The 21002-nt window shown below is 42.1% G+C and overlaps 1 protein-coding gene across 1 annotated transcript in view; it reads right to left on the minus strand.

Annotated features, from left to right (window-relative positions):
* Nucleotides 1–21002, minus strand: part of SLC17A9 (solute carrier family 17 member 9) — a 679555-nt gene that overhangs the window by 293830 nt on the left and 364723 nt on the right. Inside the window, exon 9 of the mRNA XM_044089907.1 lies at nt 4444–4478. Within this exon, the coding sequence (XP_043945842.1) occupies nt 4444–4478 (35 nt within the window). The remainder of the gene's footprint in view (nt 1–4443; nt 4479–21002) is intronic.

The following is a 21002-nucleotide window of genomic DNA, read 5'->3' on the forward strand; positions in this document are numbered from 1 at the left end:
CAGCAATTCTAACCATGTGGGTTCTGTCCTTGAGCCAGTCTGCAACCCATCTAGTGACATAGGGGTTTATATTTAAGCTGGTGAGCTTATGCCCGAGTGGGGTATTGTATCGAAGGCTTTTGCGAGGTCCAGGTAGGCTGTGTGGACCACCATCCCCTCGTCAATGGCCTTGGTGACTGTTTCAAAGAAATCGACCAGGTTTAAGAGGCAGGATCTGCCCTTAAAGCCAAACTGGGTAGGATCCAGTGTCTGTAGGTCCCCAATATCTTTATTTATGAGGTCCATGATGATCCTTTCCATAGCTTTGCAGAGCAAGCTAGTCAGGCTTATGGGGCGATAGTTTCCAGGATCTGTTGAGGACCACCTTTGTGGAGCGGGACCACTGTTGCTGTACGCCACTCTTAGGGTACATATCCTGTAGTAAGGCTAAGACTGAACAGTAGTTTTATGTTTGGGTTTAGCTCTTCTTGGAGTTCATGTAGGACGCAGCCTGGGACACCATCTGGTCCCATTGATGCTGTGTTTTTTGCTTTGGAGAGGGCGGCTCTTACCTGAGCATCTGAGATGTCAGGGGGGCAGCACTCTGTTGGGATAGATATTTGCCCTTTTGGTGGGGAGAGGGGGAAGAAGTTTGCACTGAACCTGTCAGCTAGGATGTTGGCAATGTCTGTGGGCTCGGTGTATTTTTTGTCATTTTGGACTAATTCTGAGCATATCTGGGAATTTCCACCCAGGTTCCTAACATAACTAAAGAAAGCCTTGTGATTATCCTTAGTGTCCTGTGCAATTTTTCTCTCGAAGCTGGCATTAGACGATTTTATGAGTGCCCGTAGTTTTTTGCTAATACTGATCAGAGATGCCTTCCCTTTTTGGGATTTTGCTCTATCATGTAGTAGCTTCTTCCTTCTATTGTATAGTTTGTTTATGGCTGGGGTCCACCAGACAGGACGTCTGCCTTTGGAGGATTGGGTCTTGGTTTTATTTGGGATTGCATGATCCATGCATTCCTAAAGGTGTTCATAGAATGCGTTTATAAAGGATTCTGCGGTCTGGGCAGTATTTTCCACAGGCCCGGGGGCTTTGAAGGATTTCGCCTCGGTTTTGAGGCGTGTGAAATTTGCTTTAGAGAAGTTTTTCACTGTGGTTTTCTGGGCAGGGGGTGGGGTCGGGATGTGAATATCCAGTGAGATTAGTTTATGGTCTGATCTTACCAGTGAGGGATACACTTCTGGTCTGGAGCATAGTGTCCCCATGTTGGTGATGATCAGGTCCAGTATGTTTTCCCCTCTTGTGGGAGTGGTAACAAGTTGTTCCATAGCATTTGAGTTTATAAATTCTAGGAACCTTTGGGCTAGGGTGTTGGAGCTAGAGTAATGCTCCCAGTCTATGTTTGGGTAGTTGAAGTCGCCCAATATAATGGTGTTTGGAGAGACCTTCATATTTTCCAGTATTCTCAGGAAGGCCAAGTGGGGTTCCTGTGTTTGGGAGGGTGGTCTGTAGCAGGCTATAAACTGGAAGGCAGTTTTACCCACAGTTAGTTGCACATGGATAGTCTCTGATGCTTCGTGCTGTGCCATCAACCTGGAGGTGTGGGTATCTTTGTGAATATTGATACTCCCCCTCCTTTTGTGGTTCGGTCCAAGTTTTGGGGCCGAAAAGCATGGTATGAGGTATAACCTGGTAGTGCTGGGGTGCTCTCGGGAGCCTTGAACCAGGTTTCTGTTACTGCGCAGATATCGATGTTCTCCATGCTAAGGAGAGTTTCGAGTGCATGCATCTTGAGGTTTAGACTTCTGGCGTTGAGTAGCATTACTCTTAGTTTCTTATCCCTTGTGATACCTATGGAGGTGGGTTTGTCTTTTGAGCCTTGCCTAAAAAAGGAACTATGGGGGTAGCAAGAGCCTTTGCCAATATCGGAAAGCCCAGGGGTGACAGGTGCAAGCTGTCCCTAGCGAAGCATCGTGGCTTGTCGAACATGTCATCCCAGGCTGACAGGCATTGGATCCCCTTTGAATGACACCAACACTTAAGCCAATTGTTGAAATTGATCATCTTGTCTTCATATTGTGGCATCATTCTTGGTGAGGGTAAGATGCTACTCAAGGTCAGGGTCATACCGGCCTGGGCTACATGCTCAGAGAGCTCCTCTATGTCTCTTTTCATGTAGTCCAGGGAGGTACGTCTCAGGTCATTCACACCAGCATGGACAATGACTGAGTCATATTTGTACTTGCCTTGGAGTGACCTGAGTGCTTGTGTTATGTGGCGGATCCTAGCGCCTGACAGGCAGCTCACCGCGACCTTCTCCTTGTTCAGCCTGGTGAGCGGGACGTCAGTGTGCCTGACGATAGAGTCACCTATTACAAGTGTATCAGGTGTGTTGTTTAGCCTTAAGGGCTGTGACTGTTCGTCACACTGGCTTTGTGAGCTATGTGTTGCATGTGTTTTGTTTTGGGGTAGCAGTTGCTTGGGTGTCTGCTTTGGAGGTCTCTGCTGCTTAGGCAGATTTTTATTTAGAGCCTCCGAGTAAGTTTTTGTGTGTTTATGTGTTTGGTTTGTTGTCGTGGTAGGTCTATGTGAGACTGGAATTGTAGTGAGTGTGGTTTCCTTCTCCTCCTGACTGGTTACGCCAGTACCGAGTTGAGAGAGCTTAGCCTCCAGTTTGGCTATATGGTTGCATCTCTCACATGTGTTGGAATTTGTTGGGAGGAGGAGAGGGTTGTCTGTGTACATGACGCAGTTGTAACATTGCCTCAAGATTCCCAGATTCACCAGCTGGACCGGAGAGGAGATTGACAACTGACCTTTGGACATGCTAGAATAGTATTGGGAATTCCTTTATAATTGAAAAAAGGGCCAATGGGGAACAAGGTACTCAAGGGGAGTTTGTGAGGGTGTAGTGCTTTTAATTTTTTAGAGCTGACTTATATAATTGCTTTAGTGAGCAAGTGCCAGGTAACTTAAATGCAATGTGTTACAGGTAACTTAAATGCAAAAACAACAAACAGTAACTTTCTTTCAAGTGAAACAAGGAAATAAGTACAGTAAGCAATGCAGATATCACTAGGGATCCACAGAAGTGCTAAAAGGCCGCGTTTTAGGTGGAATTAGCATTTCAGGGAAATAAACAAACAACAAGCATACAAATAAAGCTACATTCAGCAGGCCTGGATCTAGTCTATGCTACAGCAAACAAGGTGTACCAATTTCAGTAAGAAACAGTTATAATATGCAGGCACTATAAGCCTTTAACCAGAAATTCCCTGCTCAGAAGGGCAGAGTCCAGCCTCTGCTCCCACAAGAGTGCAGACCGCAATACTTCTTAACGTAAAATAACTGGCCTGAAGCCCAAGTGCTTAAACCAGAACTAATACACTTTTAGAATAACAGACACTGAGCTCTCAATCAGCAGTTCCCAACTTAGAAGGATGTAAGCTACCTGTCCTGCCACCACAGTGCAGGCCACAAACTTTCCTAATGTAAAACAACTGGTCTGAAGCCCAAGTGCTTAATCCAAAAGACTTAGAAATGATAGCTACACTTTAATCAAGTTACTACCAGCAGTAATAAATACAACTGAATACTTTAAAGAATGCATGGATTAGTGCTCAAGTTATACAAACAAAGCTAGATTCAGCAGGCCTGGATCTAGTCTATGCTACAGCAAACGAGGTGTACCAATTTCAGTAAGAAGCAGTTATGTGTGATTGTGACCATCTTGTGTGGTGGTATTGTTAGGGAAAGGATTTTGTAAGGTAATTTTGCAGGGCTGGGGTTAGGGGCAGGGTTAGGATTAGCACATCAGTAAGGTAGTAGATGGTGTATTTACTCATGCCATGCACACATATACATAAGGTCATCTGAAGTTATTTCTGTACAGACAACACTGGATTTTATAAAGATGTTGAGTGAGTTCTCTTAAGTAATGGGCCTCTGTGACTGGGAATGTCAATGCTTCACTCTCCTTTTAATGCTACATACAAGTGCACTCAGACGCTTCACACATTGTGCTAATAAAATGGGACAAACCATGAAACATGACTGACATGTTGCTGACCTAGTTAATTGAGGAGATATACCACCTGCCACTCCCTAGAAGACTTATAGGCTTCCTATATATTAATCACTCATGCTGTTTAAATTAACTATTTTTGCTCCAACCTCATCTACTCCACTCCATATGTTTCACCTCAAGACACGCACATAATTTGGCCATTATGACAAGAACAAATGGACTGTTAAGAAATCAATATATCTTAATACGAGATTAATTTAAAATATGTGTATATGTCAAAAGAATTATATTAATTTTACAATTTCAAGTATTACAAAATATTTTTTCAGTTGCATTTTAAACTACAAATGTAATGAAGTCATAGTCAGTTTATTTATAAATACTATTCAAGAAACACTGACACTTTAAAGATCTAGTGGTACTCTTACCTGCATAATTTTCCGTACAAAAGCAGTTTCAAACCCTGTAGTGAAGACATAAAATGAAAAAAAGATTAAAGATTCTTGCTGTACTTTTTAGCTGATTACATCCCCTCCCACCATGAGGTTTATCATCATACAGCACCCACTTCTATTAACTCACAATCTAGACTCTAAAGGTGTTTGTCACACAAACCCCAAACAAGCCAGCACTATCATTTGCTGACAAGGTGGTCCACCTAGGCAGGGCGCATATACAGTGCACATCCTGAATGAAGAGCTCCAAATATACAGAATTTTGTAACAAAAATTCCACAGTATGGGTGGTTGCAACATGCAGTGGGATGGAGCCCTAACTGCGACCCAGGCAAACATGGTTTATTAACAGCCCTGGCACTGGAGGAGACAGGATGGGGGGAGAGAGAAGTGAAAGGATGGGTGGAATGGTAGCAAGTTCTCAAGGGCACATGAAGCTGCACAATTTCTCTGGTGGAGAACCTCACTCATTCTCTGGAAGGAGGGGTAAGACTGCTTGGAAAGAAATCTTTCACAGATGTAAAAGGATGTCCTCTGTCATCAGTCCATTGTACAACCCTCCCTGACACTTCAAAGAAACATGGGAGTTGCAGCTTAAACAGCAAAAAAAAAAAAAAAAAAAAAAAAAAATTGTGAACTTCCCTTGATGGCTGTCTAGGTGATAGGGAACAAAAGGGTCAATTGCTAAGGAAGAGGCTGAAGATTGACAGTTGGCAATGGCAAAACAGACAAAAACACAACATAATTTCTGCAGACACAGAAAAGAGTATATACAAAGGATTACACATTTAGTAATATAACAATAAAAAATAGGTACAAATGTCAACAGTAAATAAGCAACAGCTGAAGAATGTCATATAGAACATTTTTACACAGTGGCAAATATAACTTAATACATTATCAAGTGATATATGATCTATCCAAAGCCAAGTCTAGTAATGGCGAGTTTCTCCTTTCCTCAATGCTGTGTGACCATGGTGTAATCCAGAGGGTACGGGATGAGGGGAGGTTGCTCCTTACAAAAATATGCTTTAGATCTAATCCAACCATTACTTTGTATGGCTCAGACATGTTTCAATCACCCAAGATCATCATGTGACTTCTGTGCAATCGCATTGCAAGATATAATAGTGAACCCATCAGGTGGAGTCACTAAGTTATTAAGTTTCAGTAGAAACCCAAGTATTAATTGGATAGCTCTGGGAGGTGGAAAGTTACAAAATGTAATTTACTACAGCCGTGCCAGGAATTATCCAGGCCTAGAATGACCTTCTAGCTTGCAGTATTTTGTGAAACTATGGGGAATAGTCCATATTACGGTCTTTAGAATATCCAACATGAAAACATTTCTAAAGAAAGGTCCTGATGTAGCTGCAGCCCTAGCAAAATGAATTTTAATATGGTCATGTAGTGGATTGTCATACTTATCAAAGTAAAAAGCAATAAAATGTGCCAGTCATTTAGTGGTTGTTATGAGATAGGCAGATCCTCCTTTTATTTTTTCAAGGGCACAAAGTTGATCAGATTTTCTATAAAAATATAGTTTTTCTTGTACAGTATCTCAAATTGTCTCCACACATACAAGGCATGAAAGAGATGTTTCTCAGCATTTTTCAAAATCTGGACAGAAAGCTGACACTTAAACAGAACGGTTCAGTGAAGCAGACGATACAACTTTTGGCATAAATGTAGTATTAGTTTTCAGTGACAATTCACTGTTTATGTGGGGGTAACACAATAATACTTGTAATGCCAAAATTCTTCTTCTTGAGGTTACATTAACCAAAAAAAGAGACCTCTATATAAGCTACTTTAAGCTCACAGTCTGCTGTTCAAGAAGCAAGGCTAACATCTCGGGTATAAAATGCAAGTCCCAGTATGGTAAAATACAACCTTCTGTCAAGCTTTACATGTAGGACTCCCTTAAGGAATGAATTACAAGGATTTATTTGAGAGAAAGCAGGGGCGTGTATGAAACTGCATACATACATATGAACATTGACTGAAGAGTGAGCAAAATTAGACTTGTTCTTTCATCTTTCAAAACAATTATTCGAGTCAGGATTATGGCAGCAGTAGTGAGCAGATTATACTAGTCTTCCTATTCCTAGCAATAGTATTCAACTCATCCTACGGAATTCCCAGACATTCTAATGCAAGTTGAAAAGTTCATTAAATTCTGGGTCTAGCCCTGGGCCTCCTCCCAGTGGGTTGTGGTACATCCCGCATATGTGATGACCAGGGGGCAATCCTCAAAGCAGCCAAAGCATAGGACTTCCAAGATGGCTGCACACTAAACAGCAGATTGATTAGTCAGTGCTCTCCCACTGTGAAAACTGATACACTGTTATATAAAAGCCAGTGCAAGTAATCAATCTGGGTAAAATTCAGTTACTGGGTAGGAATTATACTGCCTGTATGCCAGCAAAGAAGAAATGTGGAGAAAGTAAGAGGAAATAAAACAGAAAAAGAAAAAGCTCTGGCTGGGAAGAACCTTGCCGCTCCTCAACAGAAAGCAGTTTTAAGTTTCAGCCAAATACAGAAGATGGCATTTAGTAATTACAACATGAGTCTCTAGAGAAATATATAAAGTCAAATACCAAAATGCGGAAAAAAAGTAAGTTTAATGTAGCTATTTTGACAAGCTGATAAAATTGCAAAAATCAGAGGTTGAAATGTGAAGCTTCTCAAGAAGAACTGTTTCAAAGAAAACAGCAGAGTTAGGAGATAGAGCATGCAGAGAAAGAAGTATATTTTATGCTACACCAGAATTAATTTCATGAAAGTACAGATAAGCAAATGGAATAGTGTTTAACAGCATGATTTGTTAATTGAGGGGAGACATTATGTGTATGCTCCAAATCTGGCCAAGAGGAAGCAGCCAAAATCTTGTCATACCCCAACAAGAGGAACAAACATTCTAGATCTGGTCCTCACTAACATGTCAAACAGATGCACTGCTGCAAGTGTTGGACACTCATTGGTTAAATCTGACCACAGATCGGTCACCTCGAGCCGACACTAACACCAGACCTCACAAAGGGTGAAATACAAAACTTCACCAAGGCAAAGGTATAAATGCATTTCCAAGCCCGACCCCAAGCTGTAATTGGTAACTACACTGAAGCTTACACTAAAGCACTGTACAATTACTTGCATAAGTGTACAAACTCGGCTTTACCAGAAAGAATCAACGTTAGAGCCCCAAGTAAAAACAAGCTGCCATGGGAGACATCCAGCATCAACAAACTTTACAATAAAAGCAAAAAGTTGCTGTCCAAGCAAACAAAGACAAGGCTCTGACAATAAAAAAGCACCCTCTTCAGTCTCAACAGACAAATAAGATAACTTGTCAAATTCTCTAAGGGCTCCTTTGAGAGAAACTTAACAAGTACAGCCAAGGATAACCATAGGCCTTTGACAGCTACGTACATACCCCAAAAGGTAGGATCCAAGCATCTGCAGCACTAGTGACCAATGGTATCACACATACTGACCCTACAGAAATGGAAAACCTGCTAGCGGACAGGTTTGGTGAAAATGTCATTCCCTTATCCCCTCCTAACTTATCCCAAACCTTCTCCCAAATTTCTCCACACCTAACATATCTGAAGAGCAGGTCCTCAAAGCCTTGTCCAAGGCAAAAAACGGGACCAGACCGCATCCCAGGCTGTCTTCTAAACAGGCTAAAACATGAACTACCGTCACCATTAAGTATACATTTCAATCATAGCCTAACCACAGGCTTTGTTCCTGCGTAATGGAGAACAGCAACACTTATTCCCCTCCACAAAGGTGGCCTAGCAACACATCCTGGGAACTGAAGACCCATAAGCATGACCAGCCTCATCTGTAAGGCATTGGAACGTATCATTATGGACCTCATAAATAAAGACAAAGGCAACCTCCAGACCCTGGATCTTACCTAATTCAGGTTCGTCAAGGGCAGATACTGCCTGTTAAATCTGGTGGACTTCTTTGAAAATGTGACCAGGGCCACTGACGAGGGCAAATCTGTGCACACAGCATACCTCGACTTGGCAAAGGTTTTTGATACAATCCCACATTTAGGCATTACTAAAACTTAGCAAACTGAATGTAAACCCCATCGTTGTAAGATGGGTTGCCAACTGGCTCACAAACTGGACACACACTATCAATGTGGGTGACTCTACATCAACCAGCAGACCTGTTATCAGTGCGGTGCCACAGGGGTCAGTGCTGGGCCCCCTACTGTCTGGTGTATATACTTCACAGAAGTTCAGGTCAAAACTAAGGGGTTATGGCTGACCAAGTTTGCAGACAACTGCAAACTAGCTGCAATCACTGAATTCCCACATTATGTCAGTATATTCTAGGAGGGTCTCACTCACACCAACGGCTGGTGTATTAGTCACATTCTCAAACTGAATGAAAAAAAATGCATCATCATTCCCTTAGGCACAAACAATGTCCCTTCACACTATCAAATCAACAATACTAAGTACCCATGAAGTGGTGGGTCTATATTATATGTTCGAAGTTTGAAAACTTTGAACGTTAAATAATTGAATTTAAATGTTCGAAGTTTCAAACATCGAACATATAATAATAAAAAAAAACAAAAAAAAAAAAACAAGCTTAACTTACCTGACTAGTGTACGCAGGGGGGGCAAGCCCCCCGGCATCCCCCCCATCCCCCGCTGTTTAAATATACCAACTCCAAGACTGCATTCCCTTTACTGCACTCTAGTGCGGTCTTGGAGTTGGTATATTTAAAGAGCGGTGGGTGTGGGGGGCTTGGCCCCTGCCTACAGCCGGTTTCACAACTTTGAATATTTAAATTCGATGTTTTAATGTTTGAAGTTAGAAAACTTCGAACATATGATATAGACCCTGAAGTGGTAAGGGACCTGGGATCACAAGTTGATTGCAACCTTATCTTCGACCAGACCACCATGTGTCTACTGTAGTAAGGAATGCTTTCTATGTGGCACACTTGATTAGTAAAGGCATTGCCTCAAGAGCAAAAGAGGTTATTAGCCACTCTATACTTGACACTAATCCAGCCCATAATTGAGTATAACACCCCATTTGGCATGTACCGTAAAATGTACCTGCAGCAACTGGAGAGACTCAAAGGTTTCTAAAAAAAAAAGATCAAGGGGGCCCAGCATGTTCCTTACACAGACCGACTAAAGTCCCTGTCAATATACTCTGTGTCATATAGACTTCTTAGGGGAGACTTATGCCTGGCCAACAGAGCAATTCAAGACCCAAACCTAATGAACTTGCTGAATATCAGTAAATCAAATGGGACTAGGGCTACCCATTCCAGGGACCTAAATATGGCTTGCGACTTAAATAGGACATGCTGGAAGGACAGATTAATCTCCCAGCGACTGCTGCATCTTTGAAACAGGCTACCAATTCATGCGAAACAGAGTACCACTATGACACTGTTCAACAGGAACCTGGATGAGTGGATGAGGCATCATAAATTCTTACCCGGGATAGTGCCTACAACTCTCCTGGTCATGGACTGTTATCACTAAATGCAATCTTGGGTACAGAGTAGCATTTTCATGGTATTACACTGGGATGAAACTGCTAGGCTTAAAAAGACCTCCAGATCAATAACCTAGTAATCTCTTATGATACTATGATTTCTCCTGTTTTACACAGGTCAATGTCTAAACTAAAGTTTCTAGTTTAAGCTATAGACAAGGTATTTTAAATTAAACACACTTGAAAATAAGAGACAATGATGGAAAGCATATTAAACGGTTGTTCATTCTACAAACTGCAAAGTTATTAACTGTTTATTTTCCATTATTGCCTCCTTTTACCTGAAAAGAAGAGCAAACATCCAAGCAATTAATCATGAGAAGTCTGACCAGTGAGTCCTAAATGAAATTACAAGGATTCTTTATTGCATTTTCTATGTTACTAGCTATTTTCATTAGCAAATGCTTTTATAGGTTCATAGGTTGATACTAGGCTATCTGCCCTAGGGCATTTATAAGCCTAACCAGAGTGTGTTAGGCTTTCGCCACCCATTTAGATTAGTTGACTGTGCCTCTGTATAGTAGGTCACAGAAGATAGCCCTTTTAAGGTTAGTTTACTGTGCCTCTGTCTAGTAGGGACACAGAAGAGATCCCAGGGCTAAACCTATGATCTCCCATCCACTCGTCAAGATTTCTCTTGAAGAGAGTCATTGAGGGGCTCTGCCTAACATGGATTGGGATTTTGTTCCAGAGTGAGGGGAGCCTCTGGGATATGAATCTGTCCCTCCAGCATGTCCTATTTATTTCTGTGCTGAGGTTTAAGTCCCTGGAGCATGTAGCTCTTAGGGATTTGGATTTCCTGAGGTGGAGTATGTCCATTAATTCTGGGTTGGACATGACTTTATACGTCAGGCACAGATCGCCTCTGAGCAGGCGGTAAGCAACTGAGTAGAGCTGGAGTTTCTTTAGCCTAACTGCGTAGGGCATCTGTTCGAGTCCCTTGATCCTCTTGGTGAGGTACTTTTGGGGTCTTTCCAGTTGCTGCAGGTGTCAGATAAGGTACATCCCGAATGGGGCATTGTATTCAATTATGGGCCTGATGAGTAGAGGGGCACAATGGCCTCTCGATCTAGATGTGAACCCTTTCGTGATAAGGTGGGCTATATAGAAGGCCTTTCTAACCACTTTGGCAACGTGATTGTCAAAGGAGAGATTGCTATCTACTTGGGTCCCCAAATCTCTAATTACTTCTTCCGTACTTAATAGATTATCACCTATGTGGTAATTTGTGGGCATTTTGTTTTTCCCAAAGGGGATGACTATGCACTTTTTGGCATTTAGCTTTAGGCCATGGCTCTGGCACTAGTTATCCGTCTCTGTGAGACCCTTTTGGAGGATGCTTGTGTCAGTCGGTGAGTCGATTATGGCACCCAGTTTGCAGTCATCTGCAAACTTGGTCAGCCATAGTCTTCCCATGTTAGCCTGTACCTCAGAGAAATATATACCGAACAAGAGAGGTCCCAGGACTGAGCCTTGTGGGACGCCACTTGTAACTGGTTTAGAGTCTGACATGGCACCTGCAATTCTGACCATGTGGGTTCTATCCCTGAGCCAGTTTGCAACCCATCTTGTGACATAGGGGTTGATATTTAAGCTGGTAAGCTTATTTATGATGCCCGAGTGGGGTATTGTGTCAAAGGCTTTTGCGAGGTCCAGGTAGGCCATGTAGACTACCTTCCCTTCATCTATGGCCTTGGTGACTGTTTCAAAGAAGTCAACCAGGTTCAATAGGCAAGACCTGCCCTTAACAAAGCCGAATTGGGTAGAATCCAGTGTTTGTAGGTTCCCAATGTCTTTGTTTATGAGTTCTATGATGATACGCTCCATAGCTTTGCAGACCAGGCTAGTCAGGCTTATAGGGCGATAGTTTTGACACCACCTTTGTGGAGTGGGACCACTGTTGCTGTACGCCATTCCTTGGGTACATATCCTGTAATAAGGCTGAGATTGAACAATGACTTTATGTGAGGGTTCAGTTCTTCTTGGAGCTCGTGTAAGACGCAGCCCGGGACACTGTCCGGTCCCATTGATGCTGTGTTTTTTTGGTTTGGAGAGGGCAGCTCTCACCTGTGCATCTGTGATGTCAGGGAGGCTACACTCTGTTGGGATAGTTTGCACTGAACCTGTCTGCCAGGATGTTGGCAATGTCTGTGGGTTCAGTGTATTTTTTGTCATTTTGCACTAACTCAGAGCATATCTGGGAGTTGCCACCCAGGTTCCAAACATAACTAAAGAAGGCCTTGTGAATATCTTTAGCGTCTTGTGCAATTTTTCTTTTGAAGCTGGCCTTAGATGATTTTATGAGGGATCGTAGTTTCTTGCTAGTACTGATCAGAGATGCCTTCCGTTTTTGGGATTTTGCTCTATCATGTAGTAGCTTCCTCCTTCTGTTGTATAGCTTATTTATGGCTGGGGTCCACCAGACAGGTCTCCTGCCTTTGGTGGAGTGAGTCTTGGTTTTATTTGGGATAGCACGATCCATGCATTCCTGTAGATGTCCATCGAATGCGTTTGTAAAGGATTCTGCGGTTTGGGCCGTATTTTCCACTGGCCCGGGGACTTTGAAGGATTCCACCTCAGTTTTGAGAAGTGTGAAGTTTGCTTTTGAGAAGTTCTTCACCGTGGTTTCTTTGGCTGGGGGTGGGGACAGGATATGGATGTCCAGTGAGATTAACTTATGGTCAGATCTTACCAATGAGGGGTATACCTCTGGAATGGAACAGAGTCCCCATTTTGGTGATGATCAGGTCCAATATGTTTTCCCCTCTTGTGGGAGTGGTGACCAGTTGTTCCATAGCATTTGACTTTATAAATTCTAGGAACCGTTGGGCGAGGGTGTTGGGGCTTGAGTAGTGCTCCCAGTCTATGTTTGGGTAGTTGAAGTCACCCAATATAATGGTGTTTGGAGAGATCTTCAAATTCTCCAGTGTTCTCAGGAAAGCAGAGTGGGGTTCCTGAGCTTGGGAGGGTGATCTGTAGCAGGCTACAAACTGAAAGGCAGTTTTGCCCACTGTTAGTTGCACATGGATGGTCTCCGATGCTTCATGCAGTGCCACTAACCTGGAGGTGTGGTATCTTTGATGAATATGGATACTCCCCCTTCTTTTAAGGTTCGGTCCGAGTTTTGGGGCCAAAAAGTATGGTATGAGGTATAACCTGGTAGTGCTCTGGTGCTCTCAGGAGCCTTGAACCAGGTCTCTGTTACCGCACAGATATCGATATTCTCCATACTGAGGAGAGCCTCAAGTGCATGCATCTTGAGGTTTAGACTTCTGGCGTTGAGCAGCATTACCCTTAGTTTCTTTTTCCTTGTGTTGTCTATGGAGGTGGGTTTGTCTTTTGAGTCTTGCCTAAAAAAGCCCATATGGGGGTGGCAAGAGCCTTAGCCAGTATTCGAAAGCCCAGGGGTGACAGGTGCAAACCGTCCCTAGCGAAGCAACATGGCTTGTCGAGCATGTCATCCCAGGCTGACAGACACTGTATCACCTTTGAATGACACCAATACTTTAGCCAATTGTTAAATCTGATCATTTTGTCTTTATACTGTGGCATCATTCTTGGTGACAGTAAGATGCTACTCAAGGTCAGGGTCATACCGGCCTGGGCTATATGATCAGAGCGCTCCTCTATGTCTCTTTTCATGTAGTCCAGGGAGGTACATGTCAGGTCATTCACACCAGCATGGACAATGACGGAGTCATATTTGTACTTGCTTTGGAGTGACCCGAGTGCTTGTGTTATGTGGTGGATCCTGGCACCCGACAGGCAGCTTACAGTGACCTTCTCCTTGTTCAGCCTGGTGAGTGGGACGTCAGTGTTTCTGACAATAGAGTCACCTATTACAAGTGTATTAGGTGTGTTGTTTAGCTTTAAGGGCTGTGACTGTGTGGCACACTGACTTTGTGAACTATGTGATACATGGGTATTGTTGTGGGGTAGCGGTTGCTTGGATGTCTGCTTTGGAGGTCTCTGCTGCTTGGGCAGATTTTTATTTAGAGCCTCAGAGTATGTTTTTGTGTGTTTACGTGTTTGGTTTGCTGTTGCGATAGGTCTATGTGAGACTGGATTTGTGGCGTGTGTGGTTACCTTCTCCTCCTGACTGACTGCACCAGTACTGGGTTGAGAGAGCTCAGCCTCCAGTTTGGCTATATAGTTGCATCTCTCACATATATTTGAGCTTGCTGGGAGGAGGAGAGGGTGGTTTGTGTACATAAGGCAGTTGTAACATTGCCTCAAGATTCCCAGATTCACCAGCTGGACTGGAGAGTAAACCCGAAACTGACTTTTGGACATGCCAGAATAGTATAAGGAACTACTTTATGACTGATCAAAAAGGACCAATAGGGAGCCAACTACTTAAAGGGAGTATAAGAAGGTGTAGTGCTTTAGTTTATTAGTGCTTACTTATACGAGCAACTGCAGGGCTTTAAAATGAAAATAGAGTGCTTACTTTGAGATTTAGAACAGTTCTAAGGGAAAAAATGAAGAGCAGAGACTTTGTGGAGCCAGGAATAGTTTAAACCCGTTTGAGCGGAGCTGCCCAATGCTGCGCTATGCGCAAAATCGCACAAAACTGCGCAAATGTGGGTTTTAAAGCAGGGAAACTGAAAGAGATAGGTATTGACCCAAAACGGCCAATAACTATTAGTTTCAGGGCTGAGACCACTCCTCCAGGGACAGATAGGCTGCTCAAAGCTCCCCACTCTCTCTGGTGAACAGAGAAGCTTCCTCCTATCCAAGCAAAGATATGGGCAACACAGGTAACTATACCACAGTCCGGAATTCAGCAAAACCTGAAATCTGGACTAATCTAGTTCAGAAAAGGCGGAAAAGAGAATATTTTTTTTTTGTTTTTTTTCAGGAAACAGCAGAAAAACACACAGAAAATACTGTAAATGCTATAAACAGGCTAGTGCACTTTAGTGTGTAGCCTACAACAGTTATACAATACAAAAATGACTTAAATTGATATAAAACAAGTGCAAAAACTTTAAAAAGCAGAAGGCAAATGCAATTTAAACTTTTTAAAGCACAGATCAGTTAGAAATTCACTTTTTAGGCAGGAAAAGGCAGTCGGAGCAAAAAAACAGAGAAAAAAAAATACTTAAATCTGGAAAAGTCTCTCTTTGGTCTCTTTGTTGCCTGTATCACTCTACAGGACACCACGAGGAGCTGTGCGGAGTTGTATACTGGCACAAAACCGCACAAATGCTGGTTTTAAAGCAGGGAAACTGAAAGAGATAGGAATTGACCCAAAACGGCCAATAAGCTACTAGTTTCAGGGCTGAGACCACTCCTCCAGGGACAGATAGACTGCACAAAGCTCCCCACTCTCACTGGTGAACAGAGAAGCTTCCTCCTATCCAAGTAAGGATATGGGCAACACAGGAAACTATACCACAGTCCGGAGGTCAGCAAAACCTTTTACTTACAGATGATTAATCTGTAGGTGCAAGCAATTAATCAGGAAAGGTTTGAATAGTGTGCTCTGAGTAAAATGTACGAGGTATAACATAATTAAGTTTTAAATGGGAACTGGCAGAAAGTAAGTGAAAAAAAATGAAGCTTGAAACTGTGGAACATGAATAGTTATAAAAGCAATGATCTCCCCAGCAGTCTCAGTACTTTAATGTATTAAATATAATAGTACACATTTTTTTTATTTAAAAGTAACCAGGGCATTTTTCCTTAAGGTCAAAAATTAAAATTTACTGAAAATATATAAAATACGACATTTCTGAAAGAGCTCCAATACTGTCTTTATTTGAATGAAAGAAGGCTTCTGTAGCTAGAATGCTTGTTCCTTGAAAATTTTCCAACACTTCTACCATTTTGCAGCTGTTGTTTTATAAGGGTGTGTCTCTGCCCTCCAATTCTTATGATAATCTGATTTCCTAAGCCCCCCTCCCCTCTTTCATGGCTACTGATTGTTTTATAAGCTACTTATGTACTCTTCACACTAATTGTTTTCCATAGATCCATGATACTGACTGCCCACCCAGAAAACCAGTATTGCTCTCAAGTAAACCTCACTCACTACTTTCCAGCTACGTGTTTAAGTGTTTTTTGTTAGTACAGCACTTGTGGGTCTTTTCTACTGTGTTTTTACATTAGGAGGGCTGGGGTCATTCAACTTCTGGCAGGAGGTGTTTGCCTGGCCTATATGAGTTGGCAAATACACAAAAGGACTCATAGGGCAGTCATTTTATTGGTGGTAGTACTCCTTAGTTAGTTTTCCATTTTTTCTGTGCTGCTATAAATTTTCGATATTTGCATGGGTTAGTAGTGATCTATACAGTAGCAAGCACCTAGAAAGTAAATTTTCCCTGTAGAATGGTCCATAAAACTGTAAGGCAGCAATACAGTGCAGCTACCTTGTACACCAGCAAACTTAGAACAGTTAGTTGGGAGTTGAGTGACAATATTTATTTATTTTATTTGCAGTTTAATTACCGGTGAAGTCCACTGGGCCGAATTGACCCATTTTCAGTGGAGGCCCGGGGAGAAAAGCTCCAAGATGCATTATACAATTTAGATACAACTGATAGTTAATATTAAAGATGATATTATATATAACAGCTACTCATAAATGCATTCAATATCATGCATAGTTAAATTCATTAAGCTTGAAGGTAGGGATCACACAGGTTCATTTGAGGAAAACAGATGTGTTAATTGTGGAAACAGTTTACATACAAACCTTTTAAGAAATTGTAAATTACACTTTACATACACACATCAACAGTAGAATGATATTTACAATATTTACAAGGTTGGGCTGTGTGAGGGTAGCTGTAGGAGTTGTTGAGAGCTTAGAGAGAAGCTATAGAAATTGTTGAAAGATTAGATAGGCTCATAGGAAGATAACTGAGAGTTGTAGAGCTTGGGAACCAGAGAGAGAACCCCCTATGATTAGGTTGGGTGAAGGCAGGTACATTTCCATTTAGTGGACAGGTGTTTGAATAGTTGGGATTTGAAGTTTTCTGAGTTTGGTATGGTTCTTAGTGTGGAGGGAAGGGAATTCCATTTTTTGCCTAGTGAGAAAGATAGGAGAAGTTGGCCAGCAGACTTATTATTGTTTAAATATTAAAGTTATTAGAATTTAGTACTGTTTAGCATAATCTTCCACAGTAAAGCACCCTTATCAGTCTGCACCAACAAAGCACTGTTAATAGCCTTCTAACCCCAATACATCACCCTCTTGTAACTCACAAATCAAAGGACTGGACAGTATGGATATGCAACTTCCTAAGTTTTCTGTATCGGGCTATGAACATCTAGAGACAATGTAATAGTGGTCTCTCATTTACTGACAATTATTTAATCCTTAGGTTGTCCAAACCATGCACACAACACCCAGCTCATACAGCATGCACACACATGCATGCGCACACACGCACACACACACACACAAGAACACCCATCTCACACACACATACACACACACACACACACACACACACACACACACACACACACACACGGACTAACATATGCTGAGACACTTAAAAGTAATCTTCCTAAATAAAGATTGCCTAGACCACCATTTGCCAAAGCTATGCCTCAGTAAGTCCAAAGGCACTCAAAAAGACATCTAACCTACACCTACTGGCATTCTCAGTGGAACCACAAACATTAAGCCCCTAAGGCAAACAAGCACACTTCCCAGGACTCTTGCATTGGAGACTCCATTGTAAGATATGCTGATGCCCCTCTAACTATGCTGAACAAGAAGAGAAATGTTAGTTGCTTATCTGGAGCCAGGATCTGTCAAATTATGCACACACTCAAGTCATTACGTCACAGGTACCATTATTATTCCATCCCAGTCCATGCAGATACAAATGACCTGAGATGTGCCTCCCAGAGGAGAGGCATTATGGAGCTTTCAGAATATGTGCCTCAGACAGGTATGAGCTTAGCACTGAGCAGCATATTACCATCACTGAGGATGATGTCACAATATACGCAAAAAATAATTGATTTCAACAACTGTTCATCTTTCTAGTATCATTCTAAGGGGATCCAATATTTGTCAGCTTGGGAGGACATGGTCAACAGACCACTCTGCTTTGCCAAGTACGGTCTGCACCTTTCCCCTATATGCTTTTGAATACTCACTAAAACTTCATCCACCCCATAGTGCCTTTTTAGGCAATGCCAAATTGACAAACCTAACAACATAAAATTTATCAACATACACTCAATACATGTAAACCTCAAGGTGTTACTACCCAATGCCAGGAGCCTAAATTAAACAACTACACTCCCTCTGAGCCCTCTTCACACTTGAGAATATAGACATATGTGCAGTTACTGAGACATGGTTTAAAGCGGCAGAGAGTACCCTGGCAAACACCCAGTTTCAGTGCCTTCCACACTTTTAGACCAGAAGCTGCAGAGACGAGGGCTAAAGGTGGACGTGTCTCAATACACATCAGTATAACAACCATACCTCTAGGGTGGTCAAACAGGATGACGTGCTAGAGTTCCTCCACATGCAGATTACCACAGACAAAATTCTGTACCATATCCTAACCAGCTACAGGTCACCCTCCATGTCTCAAGAAGCTCACAATGCTTACCTGGACCTAAATGAATACACTTACCACCCCAACACCGTACTCATGGGAGACTTTAATTACCCCTCTATACACTGGGAATCCTGTACAGCTGTAAATCTACAGGTACAGAGATTCCTGGACTTCATAAATACAAATACCCTTGACCAAATAGTGAATACGACCACTACAGGCTCCAACATACTGGACCGCGTGCTCACAAATATAGAAGAATGCTGTACCCTCCCCAGTCTCACATCCTACTTGATATGGTTTAATTATAAAGCTGTCTCCTTTGAAATCAAAATCAACTCTGTAATCCCATTAAACCAGTAACATTTAGGAACTATTCCAAGGCAAATTACCAGTTATTAAGTGATGGTCTGTCAAGATTCAATGCCCCTCCAAACCCCAAAGAACACACCAGTCTATGTTAAATTGCTCTCAGAAACTCTGTACAACCATGTTAATGGCTGCATAGAGACTGCTGTATCAACCAGAAGTAAGCCCAGGGCCAGACCCAGAAAGAAACTACCCTGATAGCATTCCAAATTAAACATGATATACAACAAAAGGAAAAACACAAGGCAAAAATCACGAAGGGTAATTCCCATAAAGAAAAACACACTTATCACAGTAAATAGGCAACTAAGAGGGGTAATTATATTTATAGATTCATAGACTGTTACTAGAATAATGACCCAGCAGGCCTTTCTAAGCCTAGCCAAGTTTTCCCAAAAGAGCAACAATGTCCTGTATCCAAATAGGACACTGAGGGCCAGTCATTTATAAGCTACCTCTCTCCATATGGGACATGGGTGACACAAAGGAGCAGGCCCAGTACCGAGCCCTGGGGGACTCTGCTAGTGACTGGCCTCTAGGTGGAGGTGGCCTCATTTACTTTGAACTTCTGGATCCTATCAGTGAGCCAGTTATCTATGCAGCGTGTGATAGAAGAGTTCATACATAAATTAGTGAGCTTGTCTATAACGCCGAAGTACAGTATTGTGTCAAAAGCCATGGCCAGGTTGGGATAAGCTGTGTGAGCGGTTACCTTCATCCATTTGGTGACCCTCTCAAAAACGTTAACCAGATTTAATAGCCATGACTTTCCTTTAACAAAGCCGAAATGTGATGGGTCCAGCATTTGCAGGTTACCTATGTCCTCATTTATCATGTCCATGATGACTCTTTCCATGGCTTTACATATGACACTGGTCAGACTTATGGGCCTGTAGTTACCTGGATCAGTGGTTGGACCTCCTTTGTGCAGGGGAATGACTGTAACTATCTTCCATTCCTTTGGCATAAAACCTGACTGAAGGTTCGAGTTGAAAAGTGATTCAAGTAGACCAAAGAGGTCATGTTTCATGCTATTTACTAAACAGCCTGGGATGTTATCTGGGCCCATCGATGCAGAGTTTTTGGCCTTGGAAAGTGCACTGATGACCTGTTCCCTAGTAATGGTTGGGGGGGGGTTATGTTATGTGGTATTTCCTTTGGACTATCATGGGAGGAGTGAGGGGAAAATTTTAGCTGAACCTGCCAGCCAAAAGTTTGGCAATGGCCTCCAGTTCATAATGGGTGATGCCATTTACAGTAAGTTCTGCCCATTGTTGTGCATTTCTTCTGAGGTTATGGACATAACTGTAGAAAGCTTTGTGGTTGTCCTTTGCCTGTGAAGCTATTTTTAATTCAAATTTAGCCTTTGAAGTATAAATTGACCCTCTTAATTACCCGTTTAGATTGGTCAGGTGGTTTTTAGTATATATATATATATATATATATATATATATATATATATATATATATGGCTTTGTTCATCCTATTCTTAGCCAAGATTTTTTTTTGTATAATCTACTGATACTGCGATTCCACCAAGGTGGCTTGACTTTTGAGTTTGTCTTATTCTTAAAATGAGTGGGCAAAACTTGCTCTATACAGCTATCAATATGACTGCACAGAGCTTTTGTAAATAGTGTAGTCTATGGTGTTTGCTGGGTTTTGAGTTGCTTGGAATTTGGCCAAGGTGTTGCTTAGTAGAGAGAGAGGTTAGCTTTGGAAAAGTTACTAAGGTTTTTGGTTTTGCCGGATCCCCAGATTTAATTTTTATTTCAAGTAATACTGCCTTATTGTCAGATCTGAAGAGCGAAGATATTACATTGGGTGAGGAACACTGGCTCCCCATGTTCATGAGTACACGGTCAGGGATGTTTGTACCCCTAATAGGAGAATGACCCAACTGTTCCAGTATGTTGGTATTAAAGTTCTGGAATCTCTGAGTTTGTGCAGTAGAAGTGTAGAATTCAGAATCTATAGAGGGGTAGCTGAGAGCCCCCAAGAACATTGTATCGGATTGATCAGTGAGAGTCACTAGTACATTGAGATAGGTAGTATGGGTTTCCTGGGACATAGAGGAGGACC

This window comes from Protopterus annectens, chromosome 12.part0 (genome assembly GCF_019279795.1).
Source record: "Protopterus annectens isolate FY-2018-M chromosome 12.part0, PAN1.0, whole genome shotgun sequence".
In the NCBI taxonomy this organism is placed as follows: Eukaryota; Metazoa; Chordata; order Ceratodontiformes; family Protopteridae; genus Protopterus; species Protopterus annectens.